The sequence below is a fragment of the Dromaius novaehollandiae genome, chromosome 14, assembly GCF_036370855.1.
Source record: "Dromaius novaehollandiae isolate bDroNov1 chromosome 14, bDroNov1.hap1, whole genome shotgun sequence".
In the NCBI taxonomy this organism is placed as follows: Eukaryota; Metazoa; Chordata; class Aves; order Casuariiformes; family Dromaiidae; genus Dromaius; species Dromaius novaehollandiae.
Genome location: NC_088111.1, coordinates 14,612,723 through 14,626,527, shown reverse-complemented (window position 1 = coordinate 14,626,527; position 13,805 = coordinate 14,612,723). Strand labels below are relative to the sequence as shown.

The 13,805-nt window shown below is 35.8% G+C and overlaps 1 protein-coding gene across 1 annotated transcript in view; it reads right to left on the bottom strand.

Moving 5' to 3' along the window:
- Positions 1-1,035: 1,035 nt before the first annotated feature.
- The window catches only part of USP7 (ubiquitin specific peptidase 7), a 76,933-nt gene continuing 64,163 nt past the window's right edge, over positions 1,036-13,805 (bottom strand). Inside the window, exons 24-32 of the mRNA XM_064520411.1 lie at positions 12,847-12,914; positions 12,067-12,175; positions 11,900-11,977; positions 11,479-11,579; positions 10,799-10,898; positions 9,828-9,947; positions 8,754-8,825; positions 7,439-7,529; positions 1,036-4,593 (exon numbers count right to left, since the gene is read on the bottom strand). Coding sequence (XP_064376481.1) covers positions 4,487-4,593; positions 7,439-7,529; positions 8,754-8,825; positions 9,828-9,947; positions 10,799-10,898; positions 11,479-11,579; positions 11,900-11,977; positions 12,067-12,175; positions 12,847-12,914 — 846 coding nt within the window. The 3' untranslated portion in view covers positions 1,036-4,486. The remainder of the gene's footprint in view (positions 4,594-7,438; positions 7,530-8,753; positions 8,826-9,827; positions 9,948-10,798; positions 10,899-11,478; positions 11,580-11,899; positions 11,978-12,066; positions 12,176-12,846; positions 12,915-13,805) is intronic.

The window sequence follows — 13,805 nt, the reverse complement described above, 5'->3', positions numbered from 1 at the left end:
AGCGAGATATTTCTATCAAGGAACTTTTCTGACTGCTTCCATGGATCTGCAGGAAGACCAGAATTGACTCCTGATAGCTTTCTCAACCCATGCGGCAGAAATGATGATGAAATGAAAGCAATTCGAAGAGTGGCTGACCTGGCTCTCACTTGGGAACAAGGTCAATAACTCTCCATGCTCGCTCCAGTGACCCAAAATACTTACCACTTTGACCTAAAGGGAAATACCACTACAGTGAAGAAGTAGAGAAGCAGCCAAGCAGATCTCAGCCAAACACATTTTGTATTGTTTCAGGGATTTTTAAAATGTTATGACTGACTTGACTCTTTAGTAGCTGTAAATATACAAAGTTGGATACTACTTAGGAGGAAAGATGCATATATACACAAAGAAAGAAATGTGAATATATACATAAAAATTATATATTTAATTTAAGATGTGCAGTAGGCATTGACCAGAAGTAGTTAGATCCTTTTTGCACCAATATGTGGAGTAACAATAGTTTACACATGTATTTTATGAGAAAGAAAAGCTTCCAGCTACAGCCTCGTGGTTAACAAATTTAATTTCCTGCTCTGCTTGGCACAGACCTAACCTTAAAATCACCTGGGACAGAAATTAAGTGGAGCACAGATTTGAATCCAGATTCAGGCACATCAGACTTAAGCATTTTTCCCTTTTTCTGACCCTAAAGGTCAGGCTTCTTTATAAGAAAACAATGAAATACACACACAGGCGCGCGCACACGCGCGCACACACACACACACCCACCCCAGCACACATACAACACTGACAAATAGTTCAAATATTTCAGTTTAATTCCTCTGGGAGAGGAAACAAGAAAACTTAAAAACACTGGAACTCCCACAGAACTCTGCATTTACCTTCTGGTCTGCTCTATTTACATTATAAATGTCATTTTTGACAAAAAAATTGGTTGATTTATGTCCCTAAATCAAAATTACCTTGACTTCTGAGCAATGCATTCGCTTTTGATTCAGATCTTTTCTAAAATGAATTGACAAGACACAAATCCAGTGTTTATCCTAGTCTATTTTATTTACAATATATACAGTTCCTACAGAAAATGATTTCTTACAAGGATATTAAATAGCAAAAACACAGCATAGCTTAGATCTACGTACTGACATCTGCAGCCAGCACAAAACCCACAGGACAGACAGTGGTCCAAGCGTCAGGTCTGCAACGGGCTCTCTGGAGCTGGAGGTTCGGATCCAGCGCGCCAGCTCCGCGGGGCAGTAGCTGAGGTAGATACAGTACACAGTACTGCACACTCCGCACGTCCTTCGCCACAACTCCGCCTGATCCCTGCGGCACGTCTTGCAGCAGTACAATTTCGTCCTGGTGTTGCTAACCGAGCCTTCTCGTGTGAAGGGTGTTTGTTGGCTGTTACTCTCTAGCCGGAAACTATTCACTGGTGTGATTTGCTTAGATTTCATAGAATGCTTTGGAATCCTTTAGAATAAAAGGCACTAGGTAAATTTACAGGAACAATTCTTGCTATTCTCATAGTAAGAATTCAGGTGGGCCATTAGCATCATGTTGCTGTGATCCTGCGTACCATGTAATTACATCCTTATTGCTTAACACTTATTATCATCAAGTTAATTTAATGAATTCAGTGTCTGTAATCCAAGTAATTCCAAAATATGAATAAGAAATGGAAAGCACAGTAATTTAAGATTATATTCTTGTAAATTTTTAGAATGAACTACACAAAAAATACTGCACCTGAGATAACATCCTGTCTTCCTCTTCTCTTCTGAGTTGTGTTTCCATATTTGAGTAACAAGTTACTTGTGCTCCAAAAAAAATTTCATAAAAAAACCTCAGTTATTGAAAACAGTGCATACGGAATGCCTTAATGTATTCATTTTCTTTCCAAAATTTGTGTGGGAATAGCACAATACTGAAGCATGTAAAAACTAGTCATCTAAAAATCAAAAGGCACCCAAAATTTACTTTTTGTTAGCAATATTTTCTTCTGAAACATGAAGTATTGTGATTTAAGATATTCCCTAAAATCCATCAACATCCCATATATTATGTGAATACTTAGTGACATTCAGAAACAAGCTCAATTTTCTATCAGTCTACCATAACATTAAATTCACAAAATATAATTAGGGCATACTACTGCTGATCAGAATATCTAATTTTACAGAAATATTCTGAATACAAATCCTGACATTTACTGAAAACCTGTAGACACAATCCAAGTACTAGTAAAAAACACCAGTTACCCTGGATTCTTTTATAATTCTCACCAGTCCAATGCAAATACAGATCAAAGGAAAACTTTATCTGTTTAAGGCATGCCATTTAAGCACTTCCCTCTACCTGTAACCTACATACTCAGATGATTTTAAAAAAAAATGTAAACAATTAGTTTGCCTTGATTGGAAATAAGAGACAGTTAAAAGCACCACAAAATATAAATTAAAAGAAACCCAAACATATCTAAAACTTGAGAGATTAAACTAATTTTAAAGCTAAAAGAATGAAATCTATCTTAAAATTTAATTAAAAAAATACTTGCTGGTGTTTTCAGTAACCACCAGAACCCATCTCAGAAAAAAGTATAAAGGCCATCACATGTATATAACCCCTATTAAATGTTTATTGATAGGTCTGAGAAAAGGAAGCTTCTGAGAACTTTTTGTTTTGGTTATGCATACAAGGAACACATTACAATGGGAATCTATTACTCTATTAAGAGAGCTTACCTTTAGAGACTCCAAATTTTACTTTACACCATTTATAATATTAGACTTGAGAATCTGGACCACAAAATTTTGTACAGGCAGGCAGAGTCAAGTCTACCACAACGACTCTACTACAAGCTTTACAAACAAACTAGTAAAATAATTTTTCCATTCATCTTACTTGTACATGGTATGGTTCCTTCCTGGAAAACCTTTTATATCTTAAGCTCAAATGTGACCAGTTAGGAGGATAAAAAACAAAACAAAACAAAATTCCCAAACCCAAAACAATTGAACAAAAAAACCCATAAGTTCCCCCAGAACTCCAAAAACAACCAAGATGAGGGTTATACAATTGTCAAACTGAAGAAAGAACACACACCTTCAGCAAAACCTCACAAATGAAAAAAACATTTCCCAAACTGTATTTCCAAGGAGAGGAGAAATCTTCTTCAACGTCCATGTCATCACTCACCGAAGAAAAATTTTATAGAAAATTTTATTCAACATACAACATTTTCCAGCAAAAAAAGGCAATATACAGGAAGAGTTGTTGTACACTGCGGCTACAGAAACAAAATAAAATACTGGAAAAGAATGTAAAATTAAGTGTGAATTGCTGATTCTATCTTTACTGCACTCAAAACTAGATACGCAGCTGGCATTAGCTCCAGGAAAAAAAAAAAAAAAAAAAAGAAAGGAAGCAGTCTGGGGATTGAAATAAAACTACACACAATGAATATCAACATCAGTGAAATTCACTTGCAGACTCACCCAACAAAATTAACCTCCAAGTGTTAAATTGTACATGTTCATTCATTAAATATACAATTTCATTTATTCTTTTTTTCTTTTTTTTTCCCCTCCTTTTTTATACAAAGTCAACAGCTTACTAAACGCTAGTGAGCATGCCCTCTGTGCTAAAAGGCTATTTCTTGTGTTTTCCCCATCTCTTCCCACGTTAGCTAAATTAATGATATTTATAGTCCTTTCACTTGCTTTTGCCAACTTTGAGTGTCATTCTGTTTGCCAGATGATGGCATAATAAATCTCAACTGTATTTCTCAATCGTTGAAAATTTAATAAAAAGACCCAAATATCTCTTTTTAGGATTCAGGGCATCCACTTGGCAAAATGGGATGCAGAGTAGTGACTAAATTAAATGAAAACTAGTTCATTAAAAAATATTCTATGCAGCTGGAGGAGACAAAAATCCCGAATAAGTGCCAACAATGTACACAATGAAGTAGAGATTGCTATTTATTGATGATGTGAGTTTTTTGCATTTACAAATGCACAAAAATGTCATTTAAAGTATAACTGAAGGAAATAAATCTGATGTGAGTCTAAACATAAGACTTACTAGCTGCAGTGATGGTGAATACCACACCAGGAAGGGCAGCCAGCCAGCTTATGCCATCTATAAACGTACTACAGACAAATATTTTGCCAATGTCAACTGTTCTACTAAACTCTTCCCTCATTATGCTGACAATTGCCTTGCATTACGTTTACCATAAAATAACTCTCATTGGCATCCAAGCTTTATAAAAACACCTTCATTTTGCTCAAAAAGGGCAGTCAATAGATACAGAGAAGCCAAACTGAACAGCCTCAACAAAATAAAATTAACATCAGCAGCAAATCCTCTTGCTGAAGACTTCAGATATAGTGCACGTGTACCAAAGTTCTACAGTTGTTAAAAAGGTGCACACACACACTTATTTTTGTCCCTTGCCTTGACAATCTGGTTAAGTAAGTCAGTTATGGATTTTAATAGCTTTTTCAAGGTAAGTGTAGCGACTTCTCTTTGGGGCTTTATTGAAATGGTCAAGCCCTAGCCATGGCCTCGGATGAGACATGTTGCCTAGAAAAGAAAAGAGAAAAAAATAATGAAGTTTTAAGACTAAGTTGAAAACTTTCCTTTACACAAACTACTCTTGTGTGCCCTGTTCCTGGTTTGCTAGGAATTTTACAGCACAGAAGTGGGCTGCAGAACAGTCCTACAGCCCACAACCATAGGACTGCTTTCACGACTACTGCTTTACTTTCAGTAATACATCCTACAGCTGTTTCTGGATCAGCTAGCTGGTTTTCATCCTCTTCAGTCACTTACAGGAGTTCACAGCAGTGCAATGTGTGCTAAAGTAAAAAAATTGTGGTTAAAGTTTATCACCTGGTTTAAATGGGAATATTCTTTAAATACATGTAAAATGCAAACAGTTGGTTAATTAGAAAATCATGCAATTGAGCTCATATTTGTCTTTTGAAAAAATTTTACAGCCATATTTGGAGTATAAAGAAAACAATTTTTCACTTGTTCAACTCAGTATTATTTTATCTATTGCTAATTTTTAATCAAAAAACAGAGTCCACATACTTCTTACAAATGGGAGAAACTCCCTTTTAAGACATTCTCAGTGCAGAGCATCAAATGTTCTTTGAAGTGAAATGATAAAGGCAGAAACTAAAAGGCCCTACAGCAAGATATGTACATTCCTACATTCAAAACCATCAACTACAATGACCCAAGTATAAAATACATGACCTTTTTACTCGCATGTATCTGTATTTTTGGATGTATTTTCCTTGATCAAAATGATTTTTCTTTTTGTTTAACATATTGATCAATGTCAAATATAAAAAAACTGACAACCTCACTGAGCTAACTTTAACAGCTTTTAAAGACAGACATGAGTCCCCATGCTGTTAGCACCAGCAAAGTTAGCTAGCGGAGTAATTTTTTAAAAAATGAATTTCTAGATTAGAATTTAGACATGCAATATTGTTAGAGTGAATCTTTTTAAAAGGAGATGGGGAACTACTGTCATGCACTACTTTGATCAAATTAGAGGGCTAAAGGTTTAGTTCTATCAGTCTAACATGTTAAAATTTGACACTTGTAAAAACCTGTGAGCCTTACACCTTCAAATATTATTTACATATGAAGGCATAAGAGTATCATATTATCACCCCAACTGTGAGTTTCAAGGGGAATGAATTCTATCGAAGTGTATTATATTGAAAGGACAATTTCCTGTAAACTCTCAAATTAAAATCCATTAGTCTCAGATGCCCTACAATTTCTTCTTCCAGCAGTTCAAGTTTTCCCTTTTTCAATGTTCTGCCATATTCTGTACTTCTGACCTAGCATACCTGGCTAATATTTCACGTTGCTTTGACAATACTGCCTCTAGCTTTACTCACATAGTCCAAGAGGCTGTTTCAGATTATTGGATTCCCCTTCCCAGCTCTCAAAGATGACTTACACAGCAAAATCAGGACTCTGCCTACTCTGAACAAATAGGAGAGGGTTTAGCTGTCCACGTGGACATGTCCATCTCCAAGCTAGTCCTCTAGAGACCACTCACAGTTAGTGCAGAAAAACAGGCCCCACCAGTGGGGCAAGCTGCACTTCTCTCCTGAACGCCGCTGCCTCTGCTCATAGATGACTTGTTCAGATGCAAATATTCAGAGTTGGGCAAGCCACCTCATATTCCCAGCCATGAGCCCTAAACCCAGCTGCATAAAATACCATGATGTGATGACTTTTTGCTGGGTTCCTGGAAAGTACTCATTAATGGTGCAAGGCCCAAGGCTCTGGGGATTTTAAATTAAATGCATAGTTACAGGATTTCTTTACAACTGTTGAACAAATCAAAAGCAGAGCTTGAAGAAAAGCAGAGAATGTTTGGTGTCTGGCCCTAACATACCCCACCAACAAAGAACAGAGCTCATAACTGTCAGAAAAATGGAACTGCAGAGAGCAAGGTGTCCTCAGTCTCATTTCTAGGAGACAGAGCAGCCCACAAGAACAACAAAACTAAACATCCCCCCCCCCCCCAAAAAAAAAACCCCAGGCAACTGAGCATGGGAAAAACCAGGAATTCAAGGCTTTCCACAGAGCCCTGCCTGCAAATTCAAAGGTGCCATTCCCAACTGGAACCCTCCATGACTATGGAGGACTTCCAGAAAGATTAACTTGCCTTCTCCTGTGTGTAAGTTCCCAAGAGAATGGAGCTTTAAATATTGGTCAGGTAAACAAGATGGTGGACCACCTCCACAGACAAATTCAGAATAAAGTTGCATTTGTAGCCTGATGAATCACTTCAAAGAAAATTTAAACGGTATCCTATTCACGTATGTAATATTTTAGTGAGATTCTTCATATTCATTGGAAATACAAAAAAAGAACAAGAATGTCTTCAATGAATATGAGACTTCAAATACCTCTTCACAGCACACTTAAGTTAAAAAAATTTAGGAGAATGCAACTTAATATTTTTTAGGAATAATATGAGCACATATTCCAATAGCAATATGAGAACCAAATGTACAGAGGATCAGATGATCTAGTGCAAACGTCTAGTGCAACTAACATGGCAACTCCCTTCTTTTGTAAAATATGTTATACTAATATATGAGCCACTTGGTCACTCAAATGCAAACTTCTAACTCACAAAGAAACACATTCTCCCTTAAGTAATTTATATGTATATAAAAATATGTACTCTCAGACTAAGATGCACACTTAACACTAAGCGTGCATATAAACAGTGGATATAAATACTTAATTATTACATATAACATATTTCATGTACAAAGGACAATCCATCTGTTTCTGAATCCAGAGTTAAGGATAACCACATCCTAACCACTGGCAGAGTAACTTCAGCATCTTGAAAGAATAATCAGGTTGGCTAACAACTCACCAGGTTGGGGCTCAAAATCTTTCAAGTTCACTTCATACTCATCTTCATTGAGATATTGGTGTCGGCCCATCATTACAATGGCGAATTTAAACTACAAACAGGAAGAAAACTGTTAAGATAGAGCATGAAAATAAAGCCTGCAAGTCTAACTTCAGAATCTAATTCGCAGCTGGTTATGAGTGGTACTTCTCAGGGGAACTTGATACAGATGCCAAGTCTGTTTATAAATCTTCATCAACAACCTGGACAACAGGACAAGATGAACGCTCAGGACACCTGGACACCACCACATCGGGGGAAGTGGCTGACACGTGGGAAGGCACAGTTGCCAGTCATGGGGGCCTCGAGAAGCTGAAGGAATGGGCTGACCGAAACCTTACCAAGTTCAACAGTGACAAATGCAAAATCCTGCACATGGCGAAAACAATCCCAGAACAGGCTGGGAACCGACTGGCTGGGGGACAGCTGCACAGAAGATGACCTGGGGCTCCTGGTGGACAAGTTTGTATGTACAGTGTCCTTGGGGGTGATGAAAGATAACCACATACCAGCCTGTATTAAAAAAGGTGTAGCTAGTAGGTCAAGGGAAGTGATTATTTTCCTCTACTCAATTCTCCGGTGCAAAATAGATGGCAACAGATTGTTGCCCGTCTAGCACAGGTCCAGTAAGACAGGGGGCTGGAGCACATGGCATACTAAAAACTAAGGGAAATGGGATTCTTTAGCCCAGAGGAAGAAAAGACTAACTGGGATTTCCAGGCTGAAGGTGACTGACTGAAGGTGTTACAGAACGTAAGACAGCAGACTTTTCTCAGAGGTGCACAGCAAAAGGGCCAACCATCACAAGTTGCAGCAAACGGGAAATTCTGATTGCATGTAAGGAGGGGGGAAAAAAAAAAAGTGTTCACAATGATAGTTGTAAAGGTCTGAAATATGTCGTCCAGAATGTGGTAGAATTCCCATTCATGGAAATCTTCAAAACGCAGCTAGGGAAGGCCCTGAGCAAACTGATTCAAGTTTGAAGTTACCTCTGCACTGAGCAGGAGGCTGGAGCGGATGACCTCTAGAGGTCCTGTTCCCTCTAAGCTTTTCTAAGTCACTTCATAGCCTTGCTGAAAAGAGTTTGATGCCAAGACAAAAGTATTACTCCCACACATCCTACCTAACTATTCACAGAAAAGGCACTATTTAAGTCAACCAACTGTTCTATGAATCAAAATCTATACTCATATCAAATCTACGCTGTTACAGCTTTTTAAAATAAGCTTATTTAGAGTCTACAAGCAGCAATAAGAACTCTTCCAAATGTCATTACCTTTTCAAATTCTTTTTCTTGTATGTCCAGCATTGTCTGAATCCGCTTCATAACCTCTCTGAAGTGTTCACCCTAATAATTTCAGTAAGATTTTCAGTATCAAAAAAGTTTATGAAAAAGATGTTTATACTTCATACTTCAAGCTACATTGAAATACACTGCATATCTTAATCTCTGTTATTTTCAAAATTACGGAAATGTCAACATCACCCACTATGACACAAAACGTCATACAACTTGCTATAAATTTAGTAAGTCTTATCAATTCCTCATTACACAAATTGTCTCAAAGTGACCAAGCACTTGTAACTGCATAGCACTGATACATGTAAGTCAGGTTACAGTTACGAAACAAAAATTAGAAAATTAGCAGCAAAACAGAAATTAAAAAGTATATATATCTTTCCTGAGCATATTACTTTTGTAAACCTCTAAACCTGTGATTTTTTCTCCTCAACTAATAACTTCTTTGTAGTATTTTTCTGCATACTGTGTATGAACTCCTCAAAAAAGTGCTGGATTGCATCGACTTAAAAGATCGGTAATATATCAGCTGTTACAGACAGGGAAATACAGTGCAAAAATATGAAATAGAAATGAAATAGAAAGTCATCCTAGAAAATGTTCAAGAAAGGAAACCAACTCAGAAATTCAGTCACATGCGTCTCAAAAAGAAGCCCAGCAACAACGGCCTAAATGCTTTTCTTCATTTTTGGGAACAAGTTCACACATAACTAAGAATGTATTAGAAATAAAGATTCTGGTTTGTTTGTTTGTTTAATACTACAGTTATAGTACTTTCAGTCTCTGGCTGTTCCTGAAGCCCAACTTTCTAGACATTTCACATACTCACTGAAAGGCAGTCTTAGCCTTGAAGACTGAACACACTGTATATGCAAAAGAGAACTGAGGTGGTAAAGTGATTTAATCATGAAGAGGCATATCTGGGGCAAAAACTTTTCTACAGGAGTGATATTTTCCCATACACTTTTTATACTAATGTTTCATTGTACACAACTTTAAGAAAATGCCATAAAAATAATCCCATAGGGGAAAAAGGGAGAAATACTGTACCTGGTGTATCCTCAGCAAGAATGGAATTCCAAATGTCCCAAAAACCTCTTTGTGGAAATGTGCCACTGTGATTAGCATCTCATTTTCTTTATCTATATCTACCTGGTCCAGAGGAATTTCCTAGATGCGGACATAAAATTATGACTAAAACCAGTTAAAATATCCACAAAAAATTAACATATTATTTAGCTAAAAGCACAATTAGTGTATTGCTACTGATAGAAACCAATTCAACTTAAAAGTACTCAAAAGAACCACCCCATCTGACAAAGCCTCTTTACACGAATCATCTCCAACATGATATATTTTGGCTTCTCCTACTCAATAAAACAGTCCCGGCTTTCCTGGATGGCTTTTCTAACATAGAATCTTCCATAAGCTCTGATTAATAATAATAATTTTAAAAAAATCACAAATTTACCCATATTCTTCTCATTACAGCTTTACATTGAAAACTTTTTTTTTCCCTGATCATTGGGGAAAGTAAAAATGTTTGCAAGATGATGTGTTTAGAATAATCACACAATGAGTAACAAACTTTGGCTTAGAAAGCCAAACCTTAGCTGAAAATAAAACAAACCCTTCTAGACAACTTAAGTTTAGAGTATGAAAGTGAGTTATGAGCAAAAATATTTACACCTTGAGTCCCCAGACAAACCTTCGAATTACTGCTAAGGAGGCAAATTTCCTGTGGACAGGAACCTTGCCAAGTGTTCACATCTTTTTATAAAAACATATATAAAAATGAAAGCATGGAATCATTACAGGGAAGCAGACGAAACAAAAGAAAACAAAAGGAAAATGTTTGAAGAATTACCTTACAAAATACACATCTATTACTATGTGAGGTAGCCTGCTGTAAATATCCCAGTAGTTGAAAATCAGAATGCAGAAAAGCATATTTACCACCTGAAAGACTTTCTTTTCTCAAAGCCAGAGCTTCTAAGCTTTTTAAAGAAAATAGCATTTACCTCTATTCGAAACGTTCGACTTGTTGCAGGTGACAAACACTCTAACAGCTCATCCTCCTGATGGACGCCAATTATTTTGTAACTTACAATTTCTAGCAGCCTTAAAAATAAACAAACAGGAAAAGTATTAAAAAGTCAAGCCAAACCTCAAGGAAGATTAATGCAGTCATAATAGAAACAGACACTGCTATTGAATTTTCAGCTTTACCAGTACAGTCTTTACTAAAAATTAAGGTGCAGACTTATTAGGGATACAATTTTCTGGCTTACTGAAAAAAAAACCAAAAAAAAAAAAAATCAAAAAAAAACAGTACGTGCAATTACAGGACAATGGATTTTAATTTAAATTACTTTTTAAACTCTTTTCAAAATGACCAGTCTTTAATTCCTGAGAAATGAATAGCATGAAATGTTTGCATTGGAAACAATTATTTCATTGTGAGTTTACAATTGCCGTTGATGAATCCTGTGTGTCTCTAGAATACAACTTTATGAAATGCTAAATAATTACATAAAATTTCTATCCATATTTAAAAACACTCTAACAATGAGAATCCTGAGGCTCTCAGTATCTTTCTTAACATAATAACTGGTTTCCACAGTATTTAAATTGAAAAGATACTTGTCCACATTAAATTCACATGATGACATAAATGAAATCCAGAATCTTCCAGCTTTACCTTAATTTCCCTGAACCTTTTTCAGAGAGTTCTACAGCTTTTTTACATTCTTCTAACAGGTCCCGTACACACCCATGCTTGTCTGGATATAGTGTTATTTCCTGTGTAGTGTTTAGAACAAAATAATTATTAGAAAGGCTGAAAATGTAAATAACCATACTAGACCACAGAACATATAGGATTTTTATTTTCAGTACAAGCCCATCTTTAAAAGACAACAATTACTAAAGTGAACAACAACTTTAACTTCAAAATTTTTGTTAAGAACCAGTATTTTTTTTTTTTTTTTTTGAAAAGATGCAACTCTGTTCTAATTCCATGCTGTCCAAAGACAATTGACAAATAAACTGCAACATTACCACAACTGTACTGGCTTTGAAAAAGAAATGGCAATAAATAGAGCACAGCCAATCTTACTCACCTCTTCCCTAAACTGGCTATTTAGCCATATGCATTTAAAACTTCTTCTGTTTTCAAAATCAGTTATTTTCATTTTGAGCTTGAAGAAGAAAAAAAGATACACTTTAGGCATGCTTTGTACAAAGTAGAATTTTTTTTTATCCACACTCTAAAAACAAAGACTCTTACCTGTTGATAATAAAGTTTCTTAGGTTGCCTAGGCTTGAAGAACTGGAGAAGATCTCTTAAAGTACCTTCATAATTATGTCTAAGAGGATTACCAGGGCCATCCCTATAACTGCACAAGAAAAAAGAAAAATTTAAATGTCTCTCTATAATCCATCACTGCACAGTAAATCAAAATATTAAGTACATTTTTATTAACTTTAAGCAGAACTGCTCCTTTCAGCAGCAGCAAACTTGTTAGATTAACTCAGCCATCTTTTAAAACCCTCACTTGCAGACTTTCAGAAAAAGAATAATCTAAAAAAAAAAAAAAGTCAAGCAACTCTTGCATTTAAACTTATAACATGTAACAACAGCAAAAATACTATTTTTACGTGTATTTGTTTATGGTCTCCTTCATTCTAGAAAGCTGCATTCACTGAAACAGCACTTCCTAACACCTTAATAATTTAACAGCTTTGCCCTGTATAGAAAGGCTTTAAAGTAATGAACAGTTTTAGATATTTAGTGTAAATAATGATCCTTTAAAAAGTCTCTTTTTTCAATGATGCTGAATTTCTTATAAAGTTCCGAATTCATGGAGCCCCTGGAGCCAGCCACTCTATTTCTTTAAACTGTCTAGGCCACTCACTGTGCATGCCAGAATGCTAATATTTTACTAGTGAAGAATTAATTTGCAATGTGGAAGAAACTATGAAATAACTGTAACCTACATATTTTAGGTCAAAGTATTTTAAAGAATATATCAGACACAGAACATTATACTTATAAAATTCTACTTACCCCTGGGACTTGAAAAACTGTAATAGCATTGGATCTGTATTAAGTCTTTGTGCAACTGTCTTTGCAACCTGTGAAATAATTTTTTTTTTTTTTAAGTTCTGGAATATTTCAAACAGTTATGATATTGCTCTGTGATCATTCACTATACCACTTATAGAACACCAGGCTATAGAAATTCTGAAAGAAACCCCCTATGCCCACTTCCCCTAGGCGAAAGAAACTTCGATAGCTCTGGTTTTCATACTATCTCATAAATAGCTGACAAAGAAAAAGACATTGCAGAAAAAATGAGGAAAAATTTCCTTTTATTACAATAAATGCCACCAAAACTCTAAAAAATCCACAGCTTGCTGTCTCAGTATAGCTCTACACATCTTTTGTTTTCTATTTAATTATAATATTATTGGGAAAATAAGTGAGGGTTGCCGTTTGAAAATTCCCATTTTTCCAACTGATTTTTAATTTACCCTAAGAAAATTAGCTTGATTGGTGATATCACCACATTATTCCCATTAGAGTATTTCATGCCACAGCCTCACAAGAAGCATGGCAATCCTTGGTCTATTTTTTCCCTGCCAAAAGAAGCTGTGAAGAACTTACACTTCAAGTAAAAATGAAATAAGAGGAAGTGAGTCACTGGAAGACAGATATGATGAGAACAGGATAGCAAAAGAATAATCTCTCACTTTCCCTTTACATTCAGATGCTCAAAACTCCTGCCTTCAATGGCTGAAAATAAAATTTTGTCTGGTTTTATGTACTCTTGATGCTGATAAAATGCTGATAAAAGCAACTGTAGGAGAACTGTAGTGACCAACATCTACTCAGATGCTAAATACATCAGCCAAATTATTACTTTTTACAGTTTCACTGTCCCATTTTCCTCTTCTAATTATCCCATTGTCACCTTTTATCTTTATGAATACAACAGAATTGATCTAGTGCCACTGAGCCTTGAA